The 24,104-nt window shown below is 38.7% G+C and overlaps 1 protein-coding gene across 2 annotated transcripts in view; it reads left to right on the top strand.

Moving 5' to 3' along the window:
• The window catches only part of LOC126354906 (probable helicase senataxin), a 264,286-nt gene that overhangs the window by 113,598 nt on the left and 126,584 nt on the right, over nt 1-24,104 (top strand). For both annotated transcript variants that reach the window (XM_050004975.1, XM_050004976.1), the window contains 2 exons: nt 14,725-14,798; nt 21,754-21,966. In XM_050004975.1, coding sequence (XP_049860932.1) covers nt 14,725-14,798; nt 21,754-21,966 — 287 coding nt within the window. The remainder of the gene's footprint in view (nt 1-14,724; nt 14,799-21,753; nt 21,967-24,104) is intronic.

Here is a 24,104-nt window from a genome sequence, read left to right as displayed (position 1 = left end):
GGAGCTAAAGACTATTTACAACTTGTAGAGAAACCAGACATTAGCTGTGAGTGTTGATGGGCATGAAAGGGAAGCAGTGTTTGAGGAGGAGTGGGACACGGTTGTAGCCTATCCTCAATGTTATTCCATCTGTACATTGGGCAATCAGGAATTAAGGTTCAGAAAGAAGCAATAAAAACTTTGAGATTTGCCAGTGACATAAATCTGTCAGAGACAGCAAAAGATGTGGAAGAGCAGGTGAAGGGAATGGATGATGTCTGGAACAGAGGATATAAAATGAATATAAACAAAAGCAAATGTGGTCGAATTAAATCAGATGATGCTGAGGGAATAAGATTAGGAAATGAGACACTTAAAGTAGTAGATGAGTTTTATTATTTGGGCAGCAAAATAACTGATGATGGCCGAAATAGAGAGGGCATAAAATATAGACTGGCAAGAAAAGCGTTTCTGAAGAAGAGAAATTTGCCAATTCCGAAGATAGTTTTAAGTGTTAGGAATTTTTGTCTGGAAGTATTTGTATGGAATGTAACTATGTATGGAAGTGATAAAATAGAAAGAAACTTCCACATGGGAAAAATATATTAAAAACAAAGATTCCAAGACTTACCAAGCGGGAAAGCGCCGGCAGACAGGCACATGAACAAAACACACACACAGAATTACTAGCTTTCGCAACCGATGGTTGCTTCTTCAGGAAGGAGAGGGAAAGACGAAAGGATGTGGGTTTTAAGGGAGAGGGTAAGGAGTCATTCCAATCCCGGGAGCGGAAAGACTTCCCTTAGGGGAAAAAAAGGACAGGTGTACACTCGCACACACACACACACACACACACACACACACACACACACACACATATCCATCCGCACATACACAGACACAAGCTGACATATTTGAAATATGTCTGCTTGTGTCTGTGTATGTGCGGATGGATATGTGTGTGTGTGTGTGTGTGTGTGTGTGTGTGTGTGTGTGTGTGTGTGTGTGTGTGTGTGTGTGCGCGCGCGAGTGTACACCTGTCCTTTTTTTCCCCTAAGGGAAGTCTTTCCGCTCCCGGGATTGGAATGACTCCTTACCCTCTCCCTTAAAACCCACATCCTTTCGTCTTTCCCTCTCCTTCCTGAAGAAGCAACCATCGGTTGCGAAAGCTAGTAATTCTGTGTGTGTGTTTGTGTGTTTTGTTCATGTGCCTGTCTGCCGGCGCTTTCCCGCTTGGTAAGTCTTGGAATCTTTGTTTTTAATATATGGAAGTGATAACATGGACAATAAACAATTTAGGCAAGAGGAGAATAAAAGCTTTTGAAATGTGGTGCTACAGAAGAATACTGAAGATTAGATGGGTAGATCACATAACTAATGAGGAGGCACTGAATAGAATTGGGGAGATAAGAAATTTGTGGCACTACCTGACTAGAAGGAGGGATCATTTGGTTGGGCACATTCTGAGATATCGAGGAATCACCAATTTAATATTGGAGGGTAGTGTAGGGGGTAAAAGTCATAGTCAGAGACCAAGAGGTGGATAAAATAAGCAGAATTAGAACAATGCAGGTTGCTTTAGTTATTCGGAGATTAAAGAGGCTTGTGCATGATATAGTAGCATGGAGAGCTGCACCAAACCAGTCTTTGGACTAAAGACCACAACAACACAGCTGTACATATGTATATATCAAATCTTTCTACTGAAATGAAAATTGTTATAATGTAAAACCTCTTGTGGTATAAAGGAGTGTTCTCTTTCATCATAAAATGGTACTGTGGTTAGTGTTACTGAAGAGCAATGCAAGTAGAGAAAAATTGGGTGGGTTCTTAAAATGTTATGGATTTGCAGTTGGGTCATTTGTTGTTTGCTTTGTTATATATGTTTTGCTCTGTGTAGTTAGTAGCTGGAATAGTTGTTTAGATTATTCAGTAATCTTTTCAATAACAACACTCATTCGTTGCCTATGTGGGACAAAGGCATTCTTCAGACTTCTCCATGTATTACAAGCTTCAGCTACATGCATCAGCATTGCTCCTCTGAGTTTTCTAACATCGAGCAGCCAACATCTATTGGGTTGTTGTCTGGGTTTTATCTCTTGGAGAGTAATAGATTACTTTCTTCTGGTAGTCTGAGCTACATCACCTTTGTCATACATCTTGCACACCAGATGGAAGAGTTTTGTCATGACTGGCTCTCCCAACGCTATCAATAGTTCTGATGAAATGCTGTCTAGTCCCTGGGCCGTGTTTCAGTTTAGATCTTTCACTGCTCTATCAAATTCTTGTTGCAGTATCGTATCTTCCATCTCATCTTCATGTCCTTTTCCAGTTTTACGATATTGCTCTGAAGTTCATCTTCCTTTTATTGATCCTCTATATACTCCTTCAATCTTCCAGCTTTCTCTTCTTTGCTTCGGGCTGATTTCCCATCTGAGCTCTTGATATTCATACAGTTGCTTTTATTTTCTCCACAGGCCTCTTTAATTTTCTTGCCGTTGGTATCTCTCTTTCCCCTAGTGATACATGCATATAAATTCTTACATTTCACCTCTAGTCATTCCTGCTTACGCATTTTGCCATTCCTATCAATCTGATTGCTAGATGTTTGTATTTCCTTTCACTTAATTCCTTTTGTGCATTTTTATACTTTCTCTTTTCATCAATTACATTCAGTAAGTTATATGTTATCCCAAGTATTTCTACTAGGCCTTGTCGATTTATCCTGGGACTTGTACAAGGCCTTGTCGAGGTGCTGCCTTCGCATTTCATCTCAAAAAACTAGCCATTCGTCTTCTACTGTATTCCTTTCCCATTTTGTAGTTAATTGTTGCCTAATGCTTCCTTTGAAACTCTCAGCAACCTTAGGTTTTTTCAACTTATACCATGTCCCATCTCATTAATCTACCTTTTTGCAATTTCTTCAGCTTTAATCTACGAGTCATAACCAGTAAAGTGTAGTCAAAGTCCTCTGCACCAAGAAATGTCTTACAATTTAAAATCCATTTCCAAAATCCCTGTCTTACCATTATATAATCAATGTGAAACCATCCAGTGTCTCTAGGTCTGTTCCACATAACCAACCTCCTTTAAGAACTCTTAAACCAGGTACTAGCAATGATCAAATAATGGTCTGTGCAGAATTCTACCAGATGGCTTCCTCTTTCATTCCTTTGCCCCATTCCATATTAATCTTCTGTTTTTCCTCCTCTTCCTTTTCCTACTATTGAATTTGAATCCCCCATCACAATTAAATTTTCATCTCCCTTAACTATCAGAGTATTCTTTTTTTATGTCGTTATACATTTCCTCAGTCTCTTCATCATCTGTGGAACTAGTTGACATGTAAACTTGTACTAATGTGGTGGGTGTGGGCTTCATGTCAATCTTGGCTATCATAATGTCGTCACTGTGCTGTTCGTAATAGCTTCCGCACATACCTATTTTCTTATTCATTATTAAACTTGCTCGTGCATTGAATTAGTGTTTCAAATGTACTCAGTAATATTGAGATCAGATGCCTGGGATGGCTATGTTCCTGAAGCTATTCTGACACACACTGAGAAGAAATGGGTTTTATTGGAGGTATGAATTGCCTGTGGCATGTTGTTGGCAGATAAATGGATGCCTATGGTCAAAAGCAATAGATACATGTGTCATTGGCAGCGAGAGGCTGGCAAGTACGTCAGGGGCTCATATAAACAACCATCATAGAGCAGGCCTCTACCACCTGTCTGAAAGTTACCATATGTACAGGCAGGGTGCATCACCTTGCGTGATTTTTTGATGTACTCAATGATCTGTCATCAGTGAGCAGTAATGTAACCTTTTTTCCATGCTTTGAACATCCAGTAATGGTACTCCTGCTTGTGTGCTAATCTCTGTGCCCTGTAAGGTGTGGAGCAGAGATAACCCTGTGGTGTTGTGACTTTTGTACTCCATAGACAGGAATCCGATCTGAAGGTATGAACCACTGATTGTTGCTGTACACTGTTCAATTGCTGAGTAAGTTAGTCCCATTGTGGGCCACCTAACCACTGGTATTATTCTCTATAATTAACACTTGACTCCTGTCATCAACATATTAGATATGTCTACACCTACATCTACATGATTACTCTGCAACTCACATTTAACTGCTTGGTAGAGGGTCCATCGAACCACAATCATACTATCTCCCTACCATTCCACTCCCGAACAGCACACGGGAAAAATGAACACCTAAACCTTTCTGTTCAAGCTCTGATTTCTCTTATTTTAATTTGATGATCATTCCTACCTATGTAGGTTGGGCTCAACAAAATATTTTCGCATTTGGAAGAGAAAGTTGGTGACTGAAATTTCGTAAATAGATCTCACCACGACGAAAAACGTCTTTGCTTTAATGACTTCCATCCCAACTCGCATATCATATCTGCCACACTCTCTCCCCTATTATGCGATAATAAAAAACGAGCTGCCCTTTTTTGCACCCTTTCGATGTCCTCACCTGGTAAGGATCCCACACCACTCAGCAATATTCTAACAGAGGACGAACGAGTGTAGTGTAAGCTGTCTCTTTAGTGTACTTGTTGCATCTTCTGAGTGTCCAGCCAATGAAACGCAACCTTTGGCTCGCCTTCCCCACAGTATTATCTATGTGGTCTTTCCAACTGAAGTAGTTGGTAATTTTTACACCCAGGCAGGGTGAATGAATGAAAGTAGCCTGTGTTGTCCCATTGAGGGCAAAAGCCTCCTACAGCTAGGGATAGCTACTTTTAAAGACTCACATGGTGAGCTAGTCCACATAAGTGGGTTCTGCACTTACCAATGCACACTAAGCATTGAATTACACTTGTTCACTTTGTTGTGGTTCTAGTTCTTTACACTCCTTTCTGTTTCTGGCTATGCTGGTCTACTATCTTCCTGCTTGTTTTCTGAATAAGTCCGACCATTTGCGTCTTGGTCTTCCTGGGAGTCTCTTGCTGATGTAGGGTTCCCATGTTGTAGCTCATGCCATCCATCTCTCTTCTTGCACCTTGCCAGGTGGCCACCCAATTTCCATTTGGACTTCGTAGCCTGTTGTGTCATGTCTATTGCTGCTGACATCTTGTATATCGAGGTGTCCGATATCCTGTCCTTCAGAGAGATGCCAAGGATCTTCCTCTGCATTTTCCTTTGGCATACCTGTATAGTGTTTCTCTCTTTGGCTTTGAGAGCCCATATCTGACATCCCTATAATAACACTGGAAAAAAGCAGATTTCGAGTGCCTGCATTTTGAGCCTCCTATTCAGGGTTCTGTCGAGCAATATGAACATTTAAGGCCCAGAAAGCTTTCCAAGCTAAGGAAACTCTTCATTTTTATTTCTTTTTTCCATTTTGGCATTAAAGGAAATTATTTGGCCTAGGTATATGTATTGTGATACATACATTAGTCTGCCATCTTGCTTTGTATGTTGAGCTCCTGGACCATTGATTGCAGTTTTGCTGAAGAGGACTACGTCATCAGCGAACCTCAAATTTGTTAGTCTCTTGCCATTGGGGCATATTCCGTGAATTCATCTTTCCTGGTTTCCATTTCGTGGTTTCTGCCAGTAAGAGCAGCTGCCTGTACTGCTGTTCTGCGTTTGTCATTCCTCTCTAGTCCGGCAGATGTCTCCTCCAGTTGACTCTGCTTGATCTCAGTTTCCTGTATTTTGGTGACAGACGTCACTAGTTGTCCTGCTGTCCTTCTGTCATCTCCCTTGCATGTTTCATCACCGAGTACAACCTTAACATCTTCTATATGTTTCGTGCATTTATCTTGTTTTGTCTCAGTTTTTAGAGCTTCAAAACAATTTCTGACACTACTCACAGCTTCTAGAAGAACTGTCTTTATTTCTTTCTTCATATAACCTCCTTCTGCTATTTTCTCAACGTTTTCGAGAGCACTATTGAAATGCTGTTCCGTTCCGTCCGCCATCTTGCATATTAGACATACAATTTAAAAATGATGTCACGAGGCCTTCCTCAAGACAAAGCCTAAGTGCCTTGACACTGATTATAGAAATGAAAAGGTTATTGGAAGTGAAATAATTATAAAAATGAATAAATAGTTTTTGCTCTCTGTAATAGGATTTTTGTTTTGGCTTAAATGTTTGCTTTTGCAAAAACTTCAACAGTTCTCGCTGCCCTCAGAATAGCCTTTGCTAGTATTCTTCTTTTGGCTCTAAGCTTCCAGCAAATTATTGTTTCTGTGGAGAAACAGCAGAATTTTCTTACTGGTGAACACAGTGCTTCTTTAATTTAAGATATTTCTTGGCATTAATTTCTTTTCCCTTCCAGCATGATAATCACAGAATCCGAAAAACATTTATATCAAATCTGTAGCATGTAAGTCGTGATTAGCATACTGTACCACTTTCTCCTAGGCATTCATCACCGTGCAACCCATACTTGACAACATTATAGCCAGAACTGACAAGGCACTTAGTGTGGAAGTAGAACCAAAAAATTGTGTTTTCATTTTACAGGAATACTTGTTGTATGGTCGAAATATGTTGATGGTTTTTTTTTCTGATCTCTGTATTACCAACTTTAGCTAGTTGACAAACAAATGTTTTTCTTTTCTCTAAGATGCTAGGTCTCATGGGTGATTCCTGTGTTGCAATACACACGGGTATGTTAGAGACCATTCATCTATGCAAGAGTGACAAAATGTAAAAGGTCACTGACTTCCTCTTGCTGTCAGGCTGTGGTAATTTATTTGTTTACAGTTACTAGAGCTATGGCACCATCACAATAATTTCAGTTATAGCACTCCTTTCTCCACTCTTATTATTTCCCATAATTTCGTTAAAATGCACCATGTCTACATCTACATCTACATTTATACTCCGCAAGCCACCCAACGGTGTGTGGCGAAGGGCACTTTACGTGCCACTGTCATTACCTCTCTTTCCTTTTCCAGTCTCGTATAGTTTGCGGGAAGAACGACTGTCTGAAAGCCTCCGTGCGCGCTCTAATCTCTCTAATTTTACATTTGTGATCTCCTTGGGAGGTATAAGTAGGGGGAAGCAATATATTCGATACCTCATCCAGAAATGCACCCTCTCAAAACCTGGCGAGCAAGCTACACCGCGATGCAGAGTGCCTCTCTTGCAGAGTTTGCCACTTGAGTTTGTTAAACATCTCCGTAACGCTATCACGGTTACCAAATAACCCTGTGATGAAAGGCGCCGCTCTTCTTTGTATCTTCTCTATCTCCTCTGTCAACCCGATCTGGTACGGATCCCACACTGATGAGCAATACTCAAGTATAGGTCGAACGAGTGTTTTGTAAGCCACCTCCTTTGTTGATGGACTACATTTTCTAAGGACTCTCCCAATGAATCTCAACCTGGTACGCGCCTTACCAACAATTAATTTTATATGATCATTCCACTTCAAATCATTCCGCACGCATACTCCCAGATATTTTACAGAAGTAACTGCTACCAGTGTTTGTTCCGCTATCATATAATCATACAATAAAGGATCCTTCTTTCCATGTATTCGCAATACATTACATTTGTCTATGTTAAGGGTCAGTTACCACTCCCTGCACCAAGTGCCTATCCGCTGCAGATCTTCCTGCATTTCGCTACAATTTTCTAATGCTGCAACTTCTCTGTATGCTACAGCATCATCCGCGAAAAGCCGCATGGAACTTCCGACACTATCTACTAGGTCATTTACACCTTCTTGTCCTTTAACTTGTAAACAGCATGTATCACAATTAATTTATACTTCACCTTAACACTCATACTTGGCCCAGCTCCTGCACCAAACTATATCCTCTTATGACAAACTTCACACATGCTTGTTTTCTGATGGGTTTACTTAACTTGTATGTTGTCCCTGTGATCTTGAGCTGATCAGTGGCATATCTGTTAATTTTTGTTGGTCTTTTAGAACTTCATATATGAATTCAGAGCCAGCCAAAATTTCACTATCTGAGTTGAGTAGCACATCTTTGCCTTTCCATATACTTTTATGTTAAGTAGGATTGACATACATAAAGCTTTCCCTCTACAGTTTCCTCTTCTAGTAAGTCTTTTCTTAACATATTGTACAGGTTTCTGTCTATTTCACCCTGCTGAAGTGACATTTTCTCTCCATTCTTTTGTACGACTAAGTGTCTCAAGTTTCTCTTGCCCTCTTGGATTACTCGCTTTTCTGCTTGACTCTTTACTCCCTATCTTGGTACCTTTGGCTGTCCTGTAATTTTTAAACAGCTCAGTTTTTTCTTCTCATCGTTGTCATTTATTGTGTAGACTGGTTCCTCCTTCCTATAAAATATTTCAATTGCATGGTTCTCATCCTTTTCTTCCTTTTTCACTACTTCTCTTGACATTGTAACTAATTCATTGTCTGTGCCCCCACCACGTAGTATTTCTTCCTAGTCATCTTCCTTTGTGTCATCTTCTGCCTCAAAATCTAGTTCCTTCCTGCCTAATCTTCATTCTCATCTTCACCCCTTATGTCATCTATTTCAATTAATCTGTCATATATGTTATACACTTCACTCTTCTCCTTGCACTCAAAAAATTATACTCCATATCAGGTAGCTCACTCTCCAATTTTTCCACCACTTTCCCCTGGGCACTGCTCTACTGAACTAGCAGCAGTATCAACTTGAATTGTGTTCTCTTCCTGAGAGCCATTTTCCATTGTATTGTTTACAAACTCGTGACTTCCTTCTTCTGTTTCCTTGCCATCAAGTAGAATTCCAATAATGCTTCTTCTCTTCTCCTATTAAGTTGATAGGAATCTCCTCATTTTTTTTTCTTGTTAGTCTTCGCATTGTGTCTCAACTTCCTTGTCTTCTTCATTTTTTCGTTAGCTACCTTCCGGACTACTGCTTCCCTACAACAACCAGATACCCCAATGCTAACATTTTCCTTCTCATGGCAGCAACAAGCCATGTCATGAGTTGGCTGCCGCTACAAGGCATGTAATATTTTACGCATGTTGAAGCCACTTCCCTCTTTCAACCCAAACTATATGTGCAGTTGGCAGAACAGCAGTGCCAAAAAAAGATCTTAACTTCTTGGAAGAAGTCAAGCCTACAATTATATAATAATGACACAAATTTATTATAACTTTGACTGAATTTTCCACTACAATTAATGTTGATAAAAAGGCTAATAAGAGAGTTAGTGGCTCCAGTGTCAAGCCACACCAGAAACATAAGTGTTTAAGCGAATTACTGTGATGCGGTGATAGGTATTGATATTGTCCACTTACTAGCTTCTTGAGGAGACTGCAGCTTATGAAGCAAAGATATCAGACTGTGCCCTTCTTGCCCTTATCTTGCCCACTGAGAGTTCATCAAGAAAGTAGTATAGCTCTGCATCTGGAATTTTTAAGGCTTTGGCCGTATTTTGCAGAAATATGATGTGAAATGTGTTTTTCGACCACCTTCTAAGATTAAGGCCCTGTTTGCTTCCATAAAAGATGATCTTGGAAAAGTCAGTAGTTCAAGAAACCAGTTGTGACCATTATATTCCTGTAAATCATCAAAAGCACTTCTGAACCATGGTGTTACGTTGTTAATGATCACCATTCGACGATGATCCAGTAAGCCTATGCAGTTGCTGTCCACTGCCCAATACGGTAGCTTTGTCACATTAAGTTAATGATAGTTTTATGGATGGAGCCCTTCTCTATACAGCCTAGAAATTGCGATCCAATTTCTTTCATGTTTCTGGCTGGAGTCTCCCAACCCAGCAGCTGAAGTCTTACGGCACCTGGAGATGGCAAGCTGGACCACATTGTCAGATGCTGGGATGATGTGTGGCAGTCTGCTGAAATGTCCACTGCCACCCCATATCTGTTGGCTGGCCTTTTACTGTGCCACCATCACAATCAGCCTTCCTCTTTACCCTTTTCCCCCACCCCTCCCCCAACAGTGTTCCTTCCTCCATGCCTTCCCCCACCCAGGGACACTATCACTGATTGGTTCTCGGCCTCCTTGTTACTTTAATATTTTTTAATCTTTTGCGTGTTTCAGATGATCAATATTCCCCTGTTTCTTGCTCTCAAATTTAACATTGTGAATGTTCATTCGGTACCAATGATAGGCTTCTTTAAATAACTTATGGGTTTGCTGCTGGGTGACGTCGTCAACCACCGCTGATATTTCAACAGGAGCACACCCTGCCATTCTCAAGGTACAACTGCAAGGAGGAAGCAATGTGAAAGAGAATTTAATACCTCAGTTCACGGAGGAGAAACAAGGAAGATACCACACACAGAACAAGTAACCGCAGAGTCAACACATAACCAAAGATAATCAACATCAGACATATCGATAGAGAATATTAATCAACAGGTGAGGTAGCACTAATTCTGTCCCTTTGTTAGTTCTATTGAACAGGCTGTTTATAAACTACCTTCTGAGGCTGCGGAAGAGGTTAGGAGGGAAGCTTGTTGTGTGTTGGCTGGGGCCCATCCATCCAAGTTTAACATTACAGCTGCTGAGGCGACTGCTTTACGTTCACTCACAATGGATCCTGATATTGTTATTTTACCTGCGGACAAGGGAAATGCCACGGTTTTGTTGAACAAGTATGATTACATTCAAAAGATGCAGTGTCTACTTTCTGATTCGGCGTATCGCAAAATCGATGCTGACCCTACTAAGAGTGTTGAGAGAAAGACTAATAACCTACTGAAGAAAAGTTCATTGTCACAGGAGACTATCAAACATCTTAATTCTTACAGTGATGTACCACGTAGATTATGTGGCCTCCCTAAGGTCTATGAAGAGGTTGTCCCATTGAGGCCTATTGTTTGTATTATTGGTGCTCTAACATATCGTATAGCTAAACATCTTGCTAGTTTGTTGAGCCCACTAGTAGGTAGGTGTGAACACCACATTAAGAATTCTGCAGATTTCTTACGTCGATTGCAGGTATTGCGTTTGAATGACTCTGATATGTTAGTTAGTTTTGATGTGGTTTCTCTTTTCAGTCACGTTCCTCTCTCTGATTCGTTGCACCTAATTGAGGTTAAGTTTGGTGTCGAGTTAACAAATTTGTTTCGACATGTGCTGACTGCCACTTACTTTTTACTTAATGGTCAGTACTACGAACAGATTGATGGTGTTGCAATGGGAAGCCTGTTGTCATCTATTGTGGCCAATTTGTTTATGGAGGACTTTGGGGAACGTGCATTGGAGTCAGCGACCTTGAAACCTGCGTGTTTTTTCAGATATGCAGATGATACTTTTGTTGTTTGGCCTCATGGTAGTGAGAATTTAAACCGGTTTTTGGAACACCTGAATTCAATCCACCCAAATATTCAGTTCACTATGGAGGTGGAAACGAATGGATGCCTCCTCTTCCTTGGTGTGTTGGTCAAAAGGAAGACTGATAATATGTTGGGACATTCTGCTTGTAGGAAGCCTTCTCACACTGACTTCTATCTGCGAGCTGATAGTTGTCACCATTCAGCTCAGCACGAAGGAGTACTTCGTACCTTGGTTCACAGGGCCCACGTTATCTCAGGCCCTGAAAGTTTGGCAGCTGAGCTATCACATCTCGAAGTTACCTTTCGTCAGAATGGTTATGGTGAGAGGCAGATCAAACGTGTGTTGCGCTATCAGCCTTCTGTGCAAGAGGTGAGTGACGGTAGCAACGAAGTGGCACCTAAGTCTACGGCCTTTATGCCTTACACAGGAAGCATTTCCAACAGGATTGGCCGTATTTTGCGGAAATATGATGTGAAATGTGTTTTTTGACCACCTTCTAAGATTAAGGCCCTGTTGGCTTCCGTAAAAGATGATCTTGGTTTGCGTAAGGCTGGTGTCTATCATATTCCTTGCAGTTGTGGCACGTCATGTATTGGTCAGACAATGAGGAGTGTGGAAGACCGGTGTACTGAACATAAGCGTTACACATGCTTACAACAGCCGAGGAAATCAGCTATTGTGGAGCATTGCGTTGACACCAGTCATCCTATGGAATACAACAACACAGAGATTCTGGCTTGCATGTGCAGCTATTGGGATAGTGTTATTAAGGAGGCGGTTGAAATCAAACTATCAAGCAACATTATAAACAGAGATGGTGGATTTTGTTTAAATGCTTCTTGTAATCCGGCTTTGTCTCTCATCAAAAAACAGAGGGACAGAATTAGTGCTACCTCACCTGTTGATTAATAGTCTCTATCGATATGTCTGATGTTGATTATCTTTGGTTGTTTGTTAACTCTGCGGTTACTTGTTCTTTGTGTGTGGTATCTTCCTTGTTTCTCCTCCATGAACCAAGGTATGAGATTCCCTTGCACATTGCTTCCCCCTTGCACATTGCTTCCCCCTTGCAGTTGTGCCTCGAGAATGGCAGGGTGTGCTCCTGTCGAAATATCGACGGTGGTCAACGACGTCACCTGGCAGCAAACCCGTAAGTTATTTGAACATTCAATTCGCTGGGAAAAGTTAAGGTCCCCCGATGGTCTTCTTGCTCCCCCCCCCCCCCCTCAACCCCTTCACGTGCCCCCCCCCCCCCCCCCACTTCACCTTGGTACACGATGCAAAAAGCTACTAAGGGCCCTTGGTGCCATATTGCATGACAGTTGAAAATTTTATGAAGAATTTCTTCTATCCACATGTTGAAACTGTTACACTAGCACCAAAGTGTAGCTTACATGCATTCTTATTCATGTGCTATTTCCAAATTGCAGTTTATCAAATGTTGAGCAATACTTGTAACTAAAAATTGGTCACATTTTCAATATTTATTTGCAGACAGTAAAGCTGTTTCAAACTACCTCTGATAAAATAGTGCATCTGGTTTCAGTTTGCTAGAAAATAGCATTTATTGGGTGATTTTGGACTTCCGTGTTTTGCAGCAGAATTGACATTTACATTTGCATATGTTGAAAATGTGAATTTTTCAGGTCCAAAGCTATAGCACACTTGGGTTCATTATGTTTCACCAGTCATCCATAATGTCGACATATGTATACCGTATCTTGGGTTGTGACTTCTTATGCTAAAGAATCTTTCTCCTTTTCTCCACAGATCAAGAAAAGTATTGTTTGCATAACTGTAAGTGATAATTATTTGTATGTGTAGGCTGTGGCTTCTAAGTAGCAGTATCACCAAGAAATGAATGTACTCATAGATGCCTCTCAGTGGATCATTCTGTTGCTGTAACAGTCACAAAAAGCTATAACAGCTGTAGCAGAAATCCTTTGCTAAAGTCAATAATGATGATAATTGCTTTATTTAGTTTATTGTAGTAGAGTTTGATGAGCACTATCAGATAATATCTTAGCCCTGCCAAAGCAATGATTTGGTTTAGTGATCATCTGATGTTTCTAATTGAAGTGGAACTGCTGTTGTATGTTATCTATTTGATGTATGCCAAATGTATGGGTCTCTATAATAGTGCCCAGCATATCAGTTATATGTTATTGTAAAATGTAAACTTCTGGTACTGGAAATGTCACACTAATTAAAAATATTCTGCCATGGTCAGATGTATTTCTTGTTGAAACCCAATGTTTTTGCTGCCTGCAGATAATATTTTCAAGGGGGAATTCACAGCCTAACTTGCTAACTGAGAGAAGTAAAATTCTGTTTTTGCATGGTCTTGTGCAGAGGGACAAAGTGCCAGTGTGTGTATCAGGCCATTGAAAAAGCTACAACCTCGGTCAAAAATCGCCTCCACAGACAGGTGCAAAATACTGGGTTTCAACAAGAAAGTTTTAAGTGTGCCAGTTACGTGTGTTGGCTCATTCTGACGACAGAAAACACACCTATGACATTCAAACTTTGTACCTTCATTTATGAACCTTCAAATGCATTGGTGACATCATATGTGTAGAGATGTGAGACATTGGAAGCTGTGAGCTAGAAACCAAAATAAAAGTGAGACTTGGGTAAGGAAGAATAATAGCAGAAAGCTTTCTGTTCTCTGGAAGAGCATTTACAAACAAACAATTATGAGATTATTCCACACCCAATTTCTGATTTCTGTCTGCTGGAATCCCCATTATGAGAAGTTAAGAAGGCAGAGATGCATTGTTGTTTCTACATTTGTGATTTGTAGCTCACTCAATAGTGCTGAAGAGTGTATAGTTTGTGCAAGAAGCAAATATCACTTTTTTTATACACACAAGGTTTTCTCTCATTGCTATCTTTCAGCAACTATATGACATGACTTTTATATTTATTGACTATTCTCCTTGCTTTGTGGTCACTATCAATTATTGCATTTGGACTGAATGTTGCACCAGAGTAATTAGAAGACAGTCTATTGACTCAGCTCATAAATTATCATTTAAACAAAATTTGTTTGGAATAAAATCAATAATTTTGTTTTCAAGTGGTGATGAAAATAATAAGAGTACTCTTTGTTTTGACCTACATCACTGATGCATTCCAAAAGTTACAGTGAAAATATCTGCTGGAAGACCGGAAAATGCATGTCACAAATCTTCAGGAGAGAGACCTTTTGTGAAAAGTACCGCAAAAAATATTATCTGTTTTTATCATTATTAATGTATTTTCAAATATTTGGTAGATAAAATAAATATTTCTATGTGGGTGCTAGTCTTAATTCATTTGGAATTAAAAAAGGAGCTCCAATTGCTGCATTGTGGTTTCACTACCAATCACATTATACTCTTTCTTGATGTTATCTTCTACATAAAATATCTGTTATGTTTTAAAGGTAATTTTTGATCTTAGTGATTTGAGAATATACTTTACATGTAATATGTTTCATTGTTCTTAGGTCAGGAACTAAGATATTTATGTTGGAGGAAGTAACTGCATCAGTCGGTGGGTTGGTGTGTCTAACTTGCTCAGGTAAACAGCTTTTATTTTTTAAATGACATGAGAAATCTTGTCCATCAGTTTTAAATTTACAATATTAAATACACCGAAGCACCAAAAAACTGTTACAGACATGCTTATTCAGATACGGAAACTGGCAGAATGTGGCAATGCTGTTAGCAATGCCTATATAAGACGACAAGTGTCTGATGCAGGTATTAGGTTGGTTACTGCTGCTACAATGGCAGGTTATCAAGATTTAAGTGAGTTTGAATGTGGTATTACAGTCGGTGGAGTTTGAATGTGGTATTACAGTCGGTGGAGTTTGAATGTGGTATTACAGTCGGCGCACGAGTGATGGAACACAACATCTCTGAGGTAGCGATGTAGTGGGTATTTTCCTGTACAACCATTTCAAGAGGGTACTGTGAATGTCAGGAATCCAGTAAAACATCAAATCTCCAACATCGCTGTGGCCAGAAAAAGATTCTGTAAGAACAGGGCCAATGACAAATGAAGAGAATCGTTCAACATGACAGAAATGCAACCCTTCCTCAATTTGCTGCAGAGTTCAATGCTGGGCCATCAACAAGTGTTGGCAGTGAACCATTCAATGAAACATCATCGATATGGGCTTTCGGAGCTGAAGGCCCACTTGTGTACCCCTGATGACTGCACGAGGCACAGCTTTACACTTTGCTTGGTCTCTTCAACACAAACAGTTGACTGTTGATGATTGGAAACATGTTGCTTGGTCGGACGAGTCTCATTTCAAATTGTCTTGAGCAGATGGATGTGTTTGGTTTAGGAGACAACCTCATGAATCCGTGGACCCTGCATGTGAGCAGGGGACTGTTCAAGTTGGTGGAGGCCGTGTAATGGTGTGGATTATGTGCAGTTGGAGTGACCCCTGATATGTCTAGATATGACTCTGACAGGTGACACGTGTCAGCATCCTGTCTGATCACCTGCATCCATTCATGTCCATTGTGCATTCTGACAGACTTGGGCAATTTCAGCAGGACAATGCGACACTCCAAACGTCAAGAATTGCTATAGAGTGGTTCCAGGAACACTCTTCTGAGTTCAAACACTTCCACTTGCCACTAAACTTCTCATATGTGAACATTATTGAGCATATCTGGGATGCCTTGCAACGTGCTATTGAGAAGAGATCTCCACTGCCTCATACTCTAATGGATTTACAGACAGCCCTGTCGTATTCATGATGTCAATTCCCTCCAGCATTACTTCAGCCATTAGTTGAGTCCATGTCACATTGTGTTGTGGCACACCTGCATGTTCACAGGGCTCTACACGATATTAGGCTGGTGTACCAGTTTCTTTGGCTCTTCAGTGTATAATGAACATAGTAATAGACAATGTTAGCCATTTAATTTTATTGTGCCATCATCCAGGACAGCCTCTTTTAATGTATTTTTCCTCTCATGCAAGTGATTGGTGGCACAAAACTACACCTCCGTTGGCAAATCTTGTTCCCTTGTTCAGTAACACCGTAATCTAAAGAACTATGTGTGTATGTGGTTGCACATCAATGCAGTTTAGTTGATGTGATTTTTCATAACAGTATTAATTGAAAAATGTGGGAGGTGGTACCTGTTCTTGATCTAAGAAACCATGTCTGTCAGCCTGTTGCTTCCTTACAGCAGGAAATTGTAAGGTAAAATTTTGAGAAAGCTAGTGTATTGCATTGTGTCACATATAATGATGATAAATAAATTGAACAGACAAGAAGAGGCAAACATTGAGAGGGGAAATACTATACACTATTAATGTGGGAATTACAAGAAGTAATAAATATAATAGATATTAAAAGGAGGATTAGAGTGTCCAAACAAGCCATCTGAAATGAGAGTAATTCAATAACAGCCACCACCTTAATATAGAAACAAGAATGATATTTATCATGGCATTTGTTTGGAGAATTTTAAGCTATGGGTGGGTAGGGTGGACTCTGAGAGGAAATAGGAAAATAAAAAATAGAAGCAGTAGAGATGTGGTTATGGAGAACAACCACAAAAACATCCTGGACTGAAAGAATATCCAATGAACCAATACCAAAAGGAAATAAAGAGAAAAGAATGTTGCTTAATGTGGTACAGAGAAGAAAACCTAAAATAATTGGAAACTAAATTCAACATAAAAGCTTGATGAAAAACATGTTAGAAGGAAAAATACTGGGTGAAAACAATCAAGAAGCAGGCCCGGGACGTATTTATTGCAGAGTATTATCAGTGGACTGAACTGCAGCAGCTACTTCAGTATATCTTCTACAAAATAGGATCCAAGCCCAGACAAAACAAATCATAATGTCAAGAATCATTTCCTTGCCTAGTAGAATATCTTACACTTAAAACTTGTTGGTCATAAGAATTGTCATCCATAAAAATAGCAGAACAAAAGATTGAAGAATCTTACCACTATATCCTAAAGAACTGTTTCGGATGACTAGGTGACTGGGCAAAGATTTCATTCCTACTTCCAGTGTCTTTTGAAAGCTATTGCTTTGATTTTCCAGGACACATACCATTGGCCTGTAACCGTAGGGGCACAGTGGTTAAATTCAATTTGAATTGATAGGTGCGTCCTGTCACTCTTTGTGAGGTTTGTCAAGTTAAGTTAAATGTACCTTGTATTCTGACAGGCTGTGGGCAAGTAGGGATGATTGTTATTCAGGATGATTTTGCATTGGTCTTCAAGGACTAGGCCAGTCAGGTAACAATGCTGGAACAATGTAGTTGGTTGGTACATTGTAGCTGTGTATGTGTGTTTGTGTGTGCATGTGTTTTTGTTAGTTACCTCTGAAAAATTACATTGTCTGAAAGATCAGCAAGACTTCCAGTCGTACTTATGCAACTGCAAACCTCTCAGTGCCTCAACAAGAAAGTACCTTTACTCTTTCTAGTATGTATGTAGTTATTTTCTCTTATTATGTCTCCGAAATGTAACAAAGAGTGCTCATGTGAGTTGAGTTCTATCATCTATCATAAATTATTTGTGTAATCAGTCTCTTATCAGCAGAACATTTCCAGACTGGCTCAAATATGCTGAAGTTATGCCTGTTTACAAGAAGGGGAATAAAGAGATACCATCAAACTATCGGCCAGTTTCACTTTTGCTAGCTTTTTCAAAAATATTTGAAGAGGTTGTGTTCAGGCATCTCCTTAACCGCCTAAGGGCACGTAATACATTGTCCAAGTCACGGTTTGGTTTTCTTAAGAGTTCTTATATAGAAAAAGCTATTTACACATACAGTAGGAATGTAGTACTTAATTCATTAGATAACAAATTAGAGGCTACTGGAATTTTTTGTGACCTGTCAAAAGCCTTTAACTGTGTGAATCACGGCATTCTCTTAAGTAAATTAGAATATCATGGTGTCATGAGCAGTGCTACGAAATGGTTTGAGTCTTATCTAACTAACAGGAAATAAAGGGTGTCATTGTGAAATATCTGTGCAGTAAGCAGTCAGTCTTCATCTGATTGGGAATTAATTATATGTGGTGTTCCTCAATGTTTCATCTTGGGTCCATTGCTTTTTCTTGTGTACACTAATGACCTCTCGTCTGTTACATTGCGAGATGCTAACTTTGTTACTTTGTTTTGTTTGCAGATGATACAAACATTGCAGTAAGTAGCAGATCAATCACAGGTTTAGAAATGGCTCCTAATCAAATTTTCACTGACATTAATAAATGGATTAAAGCTAATTCACTGTCATTAAACTCTGAAAACACTCACTTTATGCAGTTTAGAACCTGTAAGAGATTTCCTTCCAGCATGTGCATGACATATGAACACATGCAGATCAAAGAGGATGACAGCATTAAATTTGTGGGATTACAGCTCAGTAATAAATTCTGTTGGGAAGGGCATACGACAGAATTGCTGAAGCATCTAAAAAAGTCTGTTTTGCAGTGAGAATGATGTCAGATGTAGGAGATATAAATATAAAAAACTTGCATACGTCGCTTACTTTCATTCTTTTATGTCATATGGGATCATACTCTGGGGTAATTTGTCAAACTGAAGATAAGTTTTTAGCATTCAAAAGCTTGTAATAAGTCTCATTTGTGGTGTAAATTCAAGAACATCATGTAGAAACCTGTTCAAGGAACTTTTTATTCAAACCACTGCTTCTGAATATATTTATTCCTTAATGAAATTTGTTGTGAGTAATACACCTCTATTTCCAACAAATAGCTCAACATACAATATCAGTACTAGGAGTAAGAAAAATCTACATTAAGACCTAAATCACTTACCTTGGTCCAAAAAGGGGTCCAGTATTCAGGAACACACATTTTCAATAAATTTCCAACAACCATAATAAACCTGGTTGCAGATAAAGCACATTTGAAAGAGAGTTTGAAACACTTTTTAATAGGCAACTCCTTCTACTCTATACATGAATATCTTAACAGGGATTGTCAGAACTGCTTAAGTAAAAATGTCAGATTTCAGTTTTGAAAGCAGTTGGTTGCAACAGTCAAGATTAGGTATTTTGTGCATGATAAATTTATTAAAAGTGCTTAAATATGTTTCATTCTGACAGAGTATTAATTCTGTAAGTATTAGCAGGTCCAGTTTACAGTAATGCATTCACCTGTTTCGACACTCTCCTGATGAATGATCAGGATAGTGAGTATTATATTCAGATGTTTTATTTTATACTTTCTGACCTGATCCACACCCATGAGAATCATCTTATTTTTGGGTCTGTGGAATGAAAACTAAATCTAATCTAATCTATGATAAGTGTGCAGTGCTGATAAAAAAAAAATTGATACCTGATGGTGACTACTCTATTTGGAGAGAGCTTTTGTATTCAGTATTTAGAGTTGAAAACATTTAGTAAGCAATTTTTAAAAAACATTTTCTGCCATTTCTTGAAGTCCAAAACTGAAAACATTCAAAATAAATTCCACCGTCTGCGAATTGACAGTTAACCTATTAACATACCTCTGTATTGAACGCGCCCTTCAGTGACAGGGTCCACTACTGTATGTTTTAGGGTCCACTACTGTATGTATTTGGTGCACACACACACACACACACACACACACACACACACACACACATTCACATTTTGTAAGAATATTCATTGTTTGCTCATAGGAGATCTTTTAGTTGTCTGGCTGAACATTGTCTTGGGTTACAGTACTGATTGTTAAGACATCTATTAAACTATTACTGTAACTAGTAGCCAGCTCTGGCTTCACATGGGTAACACTAAGTATCTGTGGCTGGATGACTTGTTTGTAATACTGTATGTAATGAGAAATAGTGTATGACACTCTCGATCGAGAGTTGTGTCGCATCTCGCTTTCGGAAGGAGTTTCCAAAGAGTGAGGTAAAGCCTAGTGTTTTTGAACTGCTGCAAGTCTCACTTCATGATATTCAGTAGAATGTTGAGACCACATTATCCTCCATTGTTTAGCCACTCTAGTGTGCTCAGAAAGACTCAACCATTTTCTAGACATTGTGTAAAATGTAATAAGTAGGCTCCCAGATCACAAAGCAAATTCAATAAATTCGTTTTTCCTAGCCAAGAAATCAAATATACAGCAAACCTGTCAAAAGAAACAAAGCAATTTTATTAAGTTTTTAATAGACATTAATAAATCTATATGTCCTATCCAAATAAATTTATATTTAGTTTGTATTTGTTAAGATAAGATTACAGCACTTAAATCTGGTGTAGTCATAAATTTCCAAAAATAATGCTGTCAGTGAGGTAATAAAAAAAGCTAACAGTGCCTGTTTATTAATGTGTGTTTTGCAAAACCAACACCACCATCTTTTCTCCTTCAGTGAACAATGCTGAGATGATTGTCACTGAGGTAAACATTGGAACTACTAAGCTGAGCTGACTCCTAAAACTTGTAAGTTAAGATTTTTTTTTATGTGATCACATTTTGATGGAATAAAGTCTGTATGTTGCCCCAAACTACACTCAAGCTACCTGTGAAAATGCTACAAAAATTTGTCTATAATTTAATTGACATAAGTTGATCTCTGGCAGTTGTTGTGGGCTGCACATAGATGTTTCATACACCTATCTCAACCAACCGTGTAACACGATTCTGTAAATGTCTCTGCAGTAATTCATCAGTGTGTCACAGCTTTATAGATGGCTATTGTTTCTATCCAGAGCTGTTTGTGCTTCTCAGTTGAAAGCTAACTACAGTGGTGTTAGCTGTAAGGGATTATCATATGCCAACTCGACTACAGAAGTATTGGAGATCAGCATATTCCAACAAACCGACAAAGTTTTTAAAAATAGTCTTTCTGTTTTCTGTTACACTCCCTACATAATTGGCAATCAGGTTTTGGCAAATATTTTCATTGTATAGACACAACTGTTTTACAGTATTATAAGTGATAAGAGAAATACATTAAGTTTCATCATCAAGCTTCCTCTAAGCAGTCAGCGATTCAGAATTTCCAGTCATGTAGCTCTCTCTATCCATTTTTGTGGTCTTTGTGGATTTCTCCCTAAGGATAGTCGTTTATTAATTATTGTCCTTTGTGGTTGATGTTAATTTGCTATGTGACGATATTTTACATCTTACCTCGTTGTGTTGTGGTTACTGCAGAAATTTGCAATTTAAGTAGATTGTGTGTGCGTCTTCAAATGGTACATTGATGTAATGTTTGTCGGTTATAAGTTATAAATTATAAATTTGTAGGTAGATGAATGAATGTAAGCTTTTTGCTATTATGTGCTTACACTTCAGATGAATTAAAAAGTGTGGGATTACATATCTCTTACCATACTGTAGAAGTGTCTTTTTTGGGGCAGTACTAAATTGAATTGTAATCTACACTATTCCATTTTTTGAGGAATTTTTGCACTTAGTTGTTTTCACTTAATAAAACTATGTTTATTAGTAATGTTAACTAATGAATCATGAAGTTCTTTACTAATATTTTTATGTAGTTTTCTTTGTTCTGCTGTTCACAGCTACTTTATCACACCAGGAACTACTACAGAATCATCATCCGAAATTTGGAGACCTGTTGCTTGCAGAAGCCCAGGTACAGAACAGTGGCCCTATTTCTGACATTACCGCATCACAGGACTTTCGAGGAGGACGCTGTTTTGCAAATGCCTTTGCATATGTACAAAATATGAACACAGAGAGGTCCAGCAGAAATACATTCAATCAGTCATTCAGTATGTATCCTTGCTATTTATATTTCATTATTGTGCTAATAACTGGACTGATAGTACAGAACTTATTGTTGATGTTGAGCATTTATAAACGTTTAATGAACTTCTCACGTGGAAGCCAAGCTTATAAAGCAAATGAATGTTTATAAATAACTCTGCCTAGTATAAATAGTGCTTGCCCTCTGTACTTCTTGTAAATTTACTGTCTACTGATATTGCTATGGGAGCCTCGTGACTAGGCTGTTGGTCATTATCATTAAAATGCAATGTCATCATTTTCTTTATTACTGACCATGTATCTGTGCAGTATGCTTTTTCTGAGATTTAATTTTGTTCTTGTTTTTAATTGCTTTTGTCTCTAGGCTTGTCTCAGGTTCTTCAAGCCATGAGTTGGTACAATAGGATATCTCGTTACTGTGGGTAACAGGTTGTAAATAAATTGGCTGTAAAAGTTTAGATGATAATTAAAAACATTTCATAGTCTAGAATTAAAAGGATTACTATTTCTATGAGAATTGAAGACCTAAGAAGTAAAAGCAGCCAAAAAATCAAAGTAAATGAAATATGCATTCCAGTACATACAAAGATAATTAATATCTGTGGCATTAGCCTAGCTAACTACGAACAATATGAAAATAAATATCCATATTGTATTTTAATATAATAGAGGGAAACATTCCACGTGGGAAAAATATATCTAAAAACAAAGATGATGTAACTTACGAAACGAAAGTGTTGATATGTTGATAGAGACACTACCAAACACAATCACACACACAAAATTCAAGCTTTCGCAACCCACAGTTGCTTCATCAGGAAAGATGGTGGGTTTTAAGGGAGAGGGTACGGAGTCATTCCAATCCCCGGAGCAGAAAGACTTACCTTACACACACACACACACACACACACACACACATATCCATCCCCACATATACATGAAATACGCAATACCAGAGTGAAAATAATAGTGATGGTGGTGGTGGTGGTGGTGAAAAGGAAAAGCATACGGCAATAAAAAAACATTTTTACTGGAAATGTGGTTCCAACAAATTAATGACGTATCAACAGACACACACTATTATCCATTTCAGCTGTAAACATTACACTAAGTTTTTATTTAAGATATCTACATTTATTTAGACATTCATTCTCTTTTGGCTTCACAACCCAGCTTGGGTCTTTGCGTTCTTAACAGTTTTCCTTCCATTCTATGCTCTCATTTACTTTCCTTCTCCATCCTCTGATTCCTAGAGCTCTGATGTTTTCTGCCTCATCATCTAGTCATCATTTATGTGGTCTTCTTTTTAATCTTGTTTCAGATGGTTTCCATTGGGAGACCTTTGTTGTTATTGTGTCCTCCAGCCTTAGGTCATGCCCCAGCCAGGCTATTCTTTTACTTTTAATTAGCCTTTCAGTATCAGCTCCTTGCATCAGGTGATCCAACTCATAATTGGCCCTCCTGGTACCATCATTGTGTTTTGGATCCCTCCATAAATTTTCCCTAGTACTCTTCGTTCAGATATTCTAAGTTGTTGTTAATCATTGCTGGTTAACATCCATGCTTCACATCTGTATTAACCCGTGGCCTAATCATAACTTTATATCAAATCAATTTGAGCTGTCAGTTTACCACCCTAGTAATTAGCTTTTTAAACGTATGATAACACCTATTACCACTCAAAATGTGGGCTTTTATTTCAGTGGACATAGAATTTACTGTATTAATATTAGTCCCTAGACATCCAAATATGTATTTGCATATTTGCCTCCTTTTCATTGGTTGTTGGATCTTTTAATTAAAAACTAGTGATGATGCATATTTTCACTCTACATTTACAATATTTCAAAAATCTAGATGGGCCGGCTCTAGCTTGATCTTATTTTCATTTCTCACAGAGTGACTGCAACCCACAACTGTGTGCAATAACTAACTGAGAGGCTACTAGCCAATCCGCCTACCGCCCATGTTCCCGCTTAATCTCCTCTTCTGACATATCGCATGTGTCGGTAACAATTAAATTAAATTACAGTAGTTGTTAGTCGCATGTCCATTGTTTAAGTGTAGTTTTCTTTTTATTGGTACAAAGCTTAATGTGTTTACATGTAGGGTGTAACATATTGTGTTCGATGCAGCCTGTTTT

The sequence above is a fragment of the Schistocerca gregaria genome, chromosome 3 (assembly GCF_023897955.1).
Source record: "Schistocerca gregaria isolate iqSchGreg1 chromosome 3, iqSchGreg1.2, whole genome shotgun sequence".
NCBI classification, from domain to species: Eukaryota; Metazoa; Arthropoda; class Insecta; order Orthoptera; family Acrididae; genus Schistocerca; species Schistocerca gregaria.
This window is presented reverse-complemented; position numbering and strand designations above follow the sequence as displayed.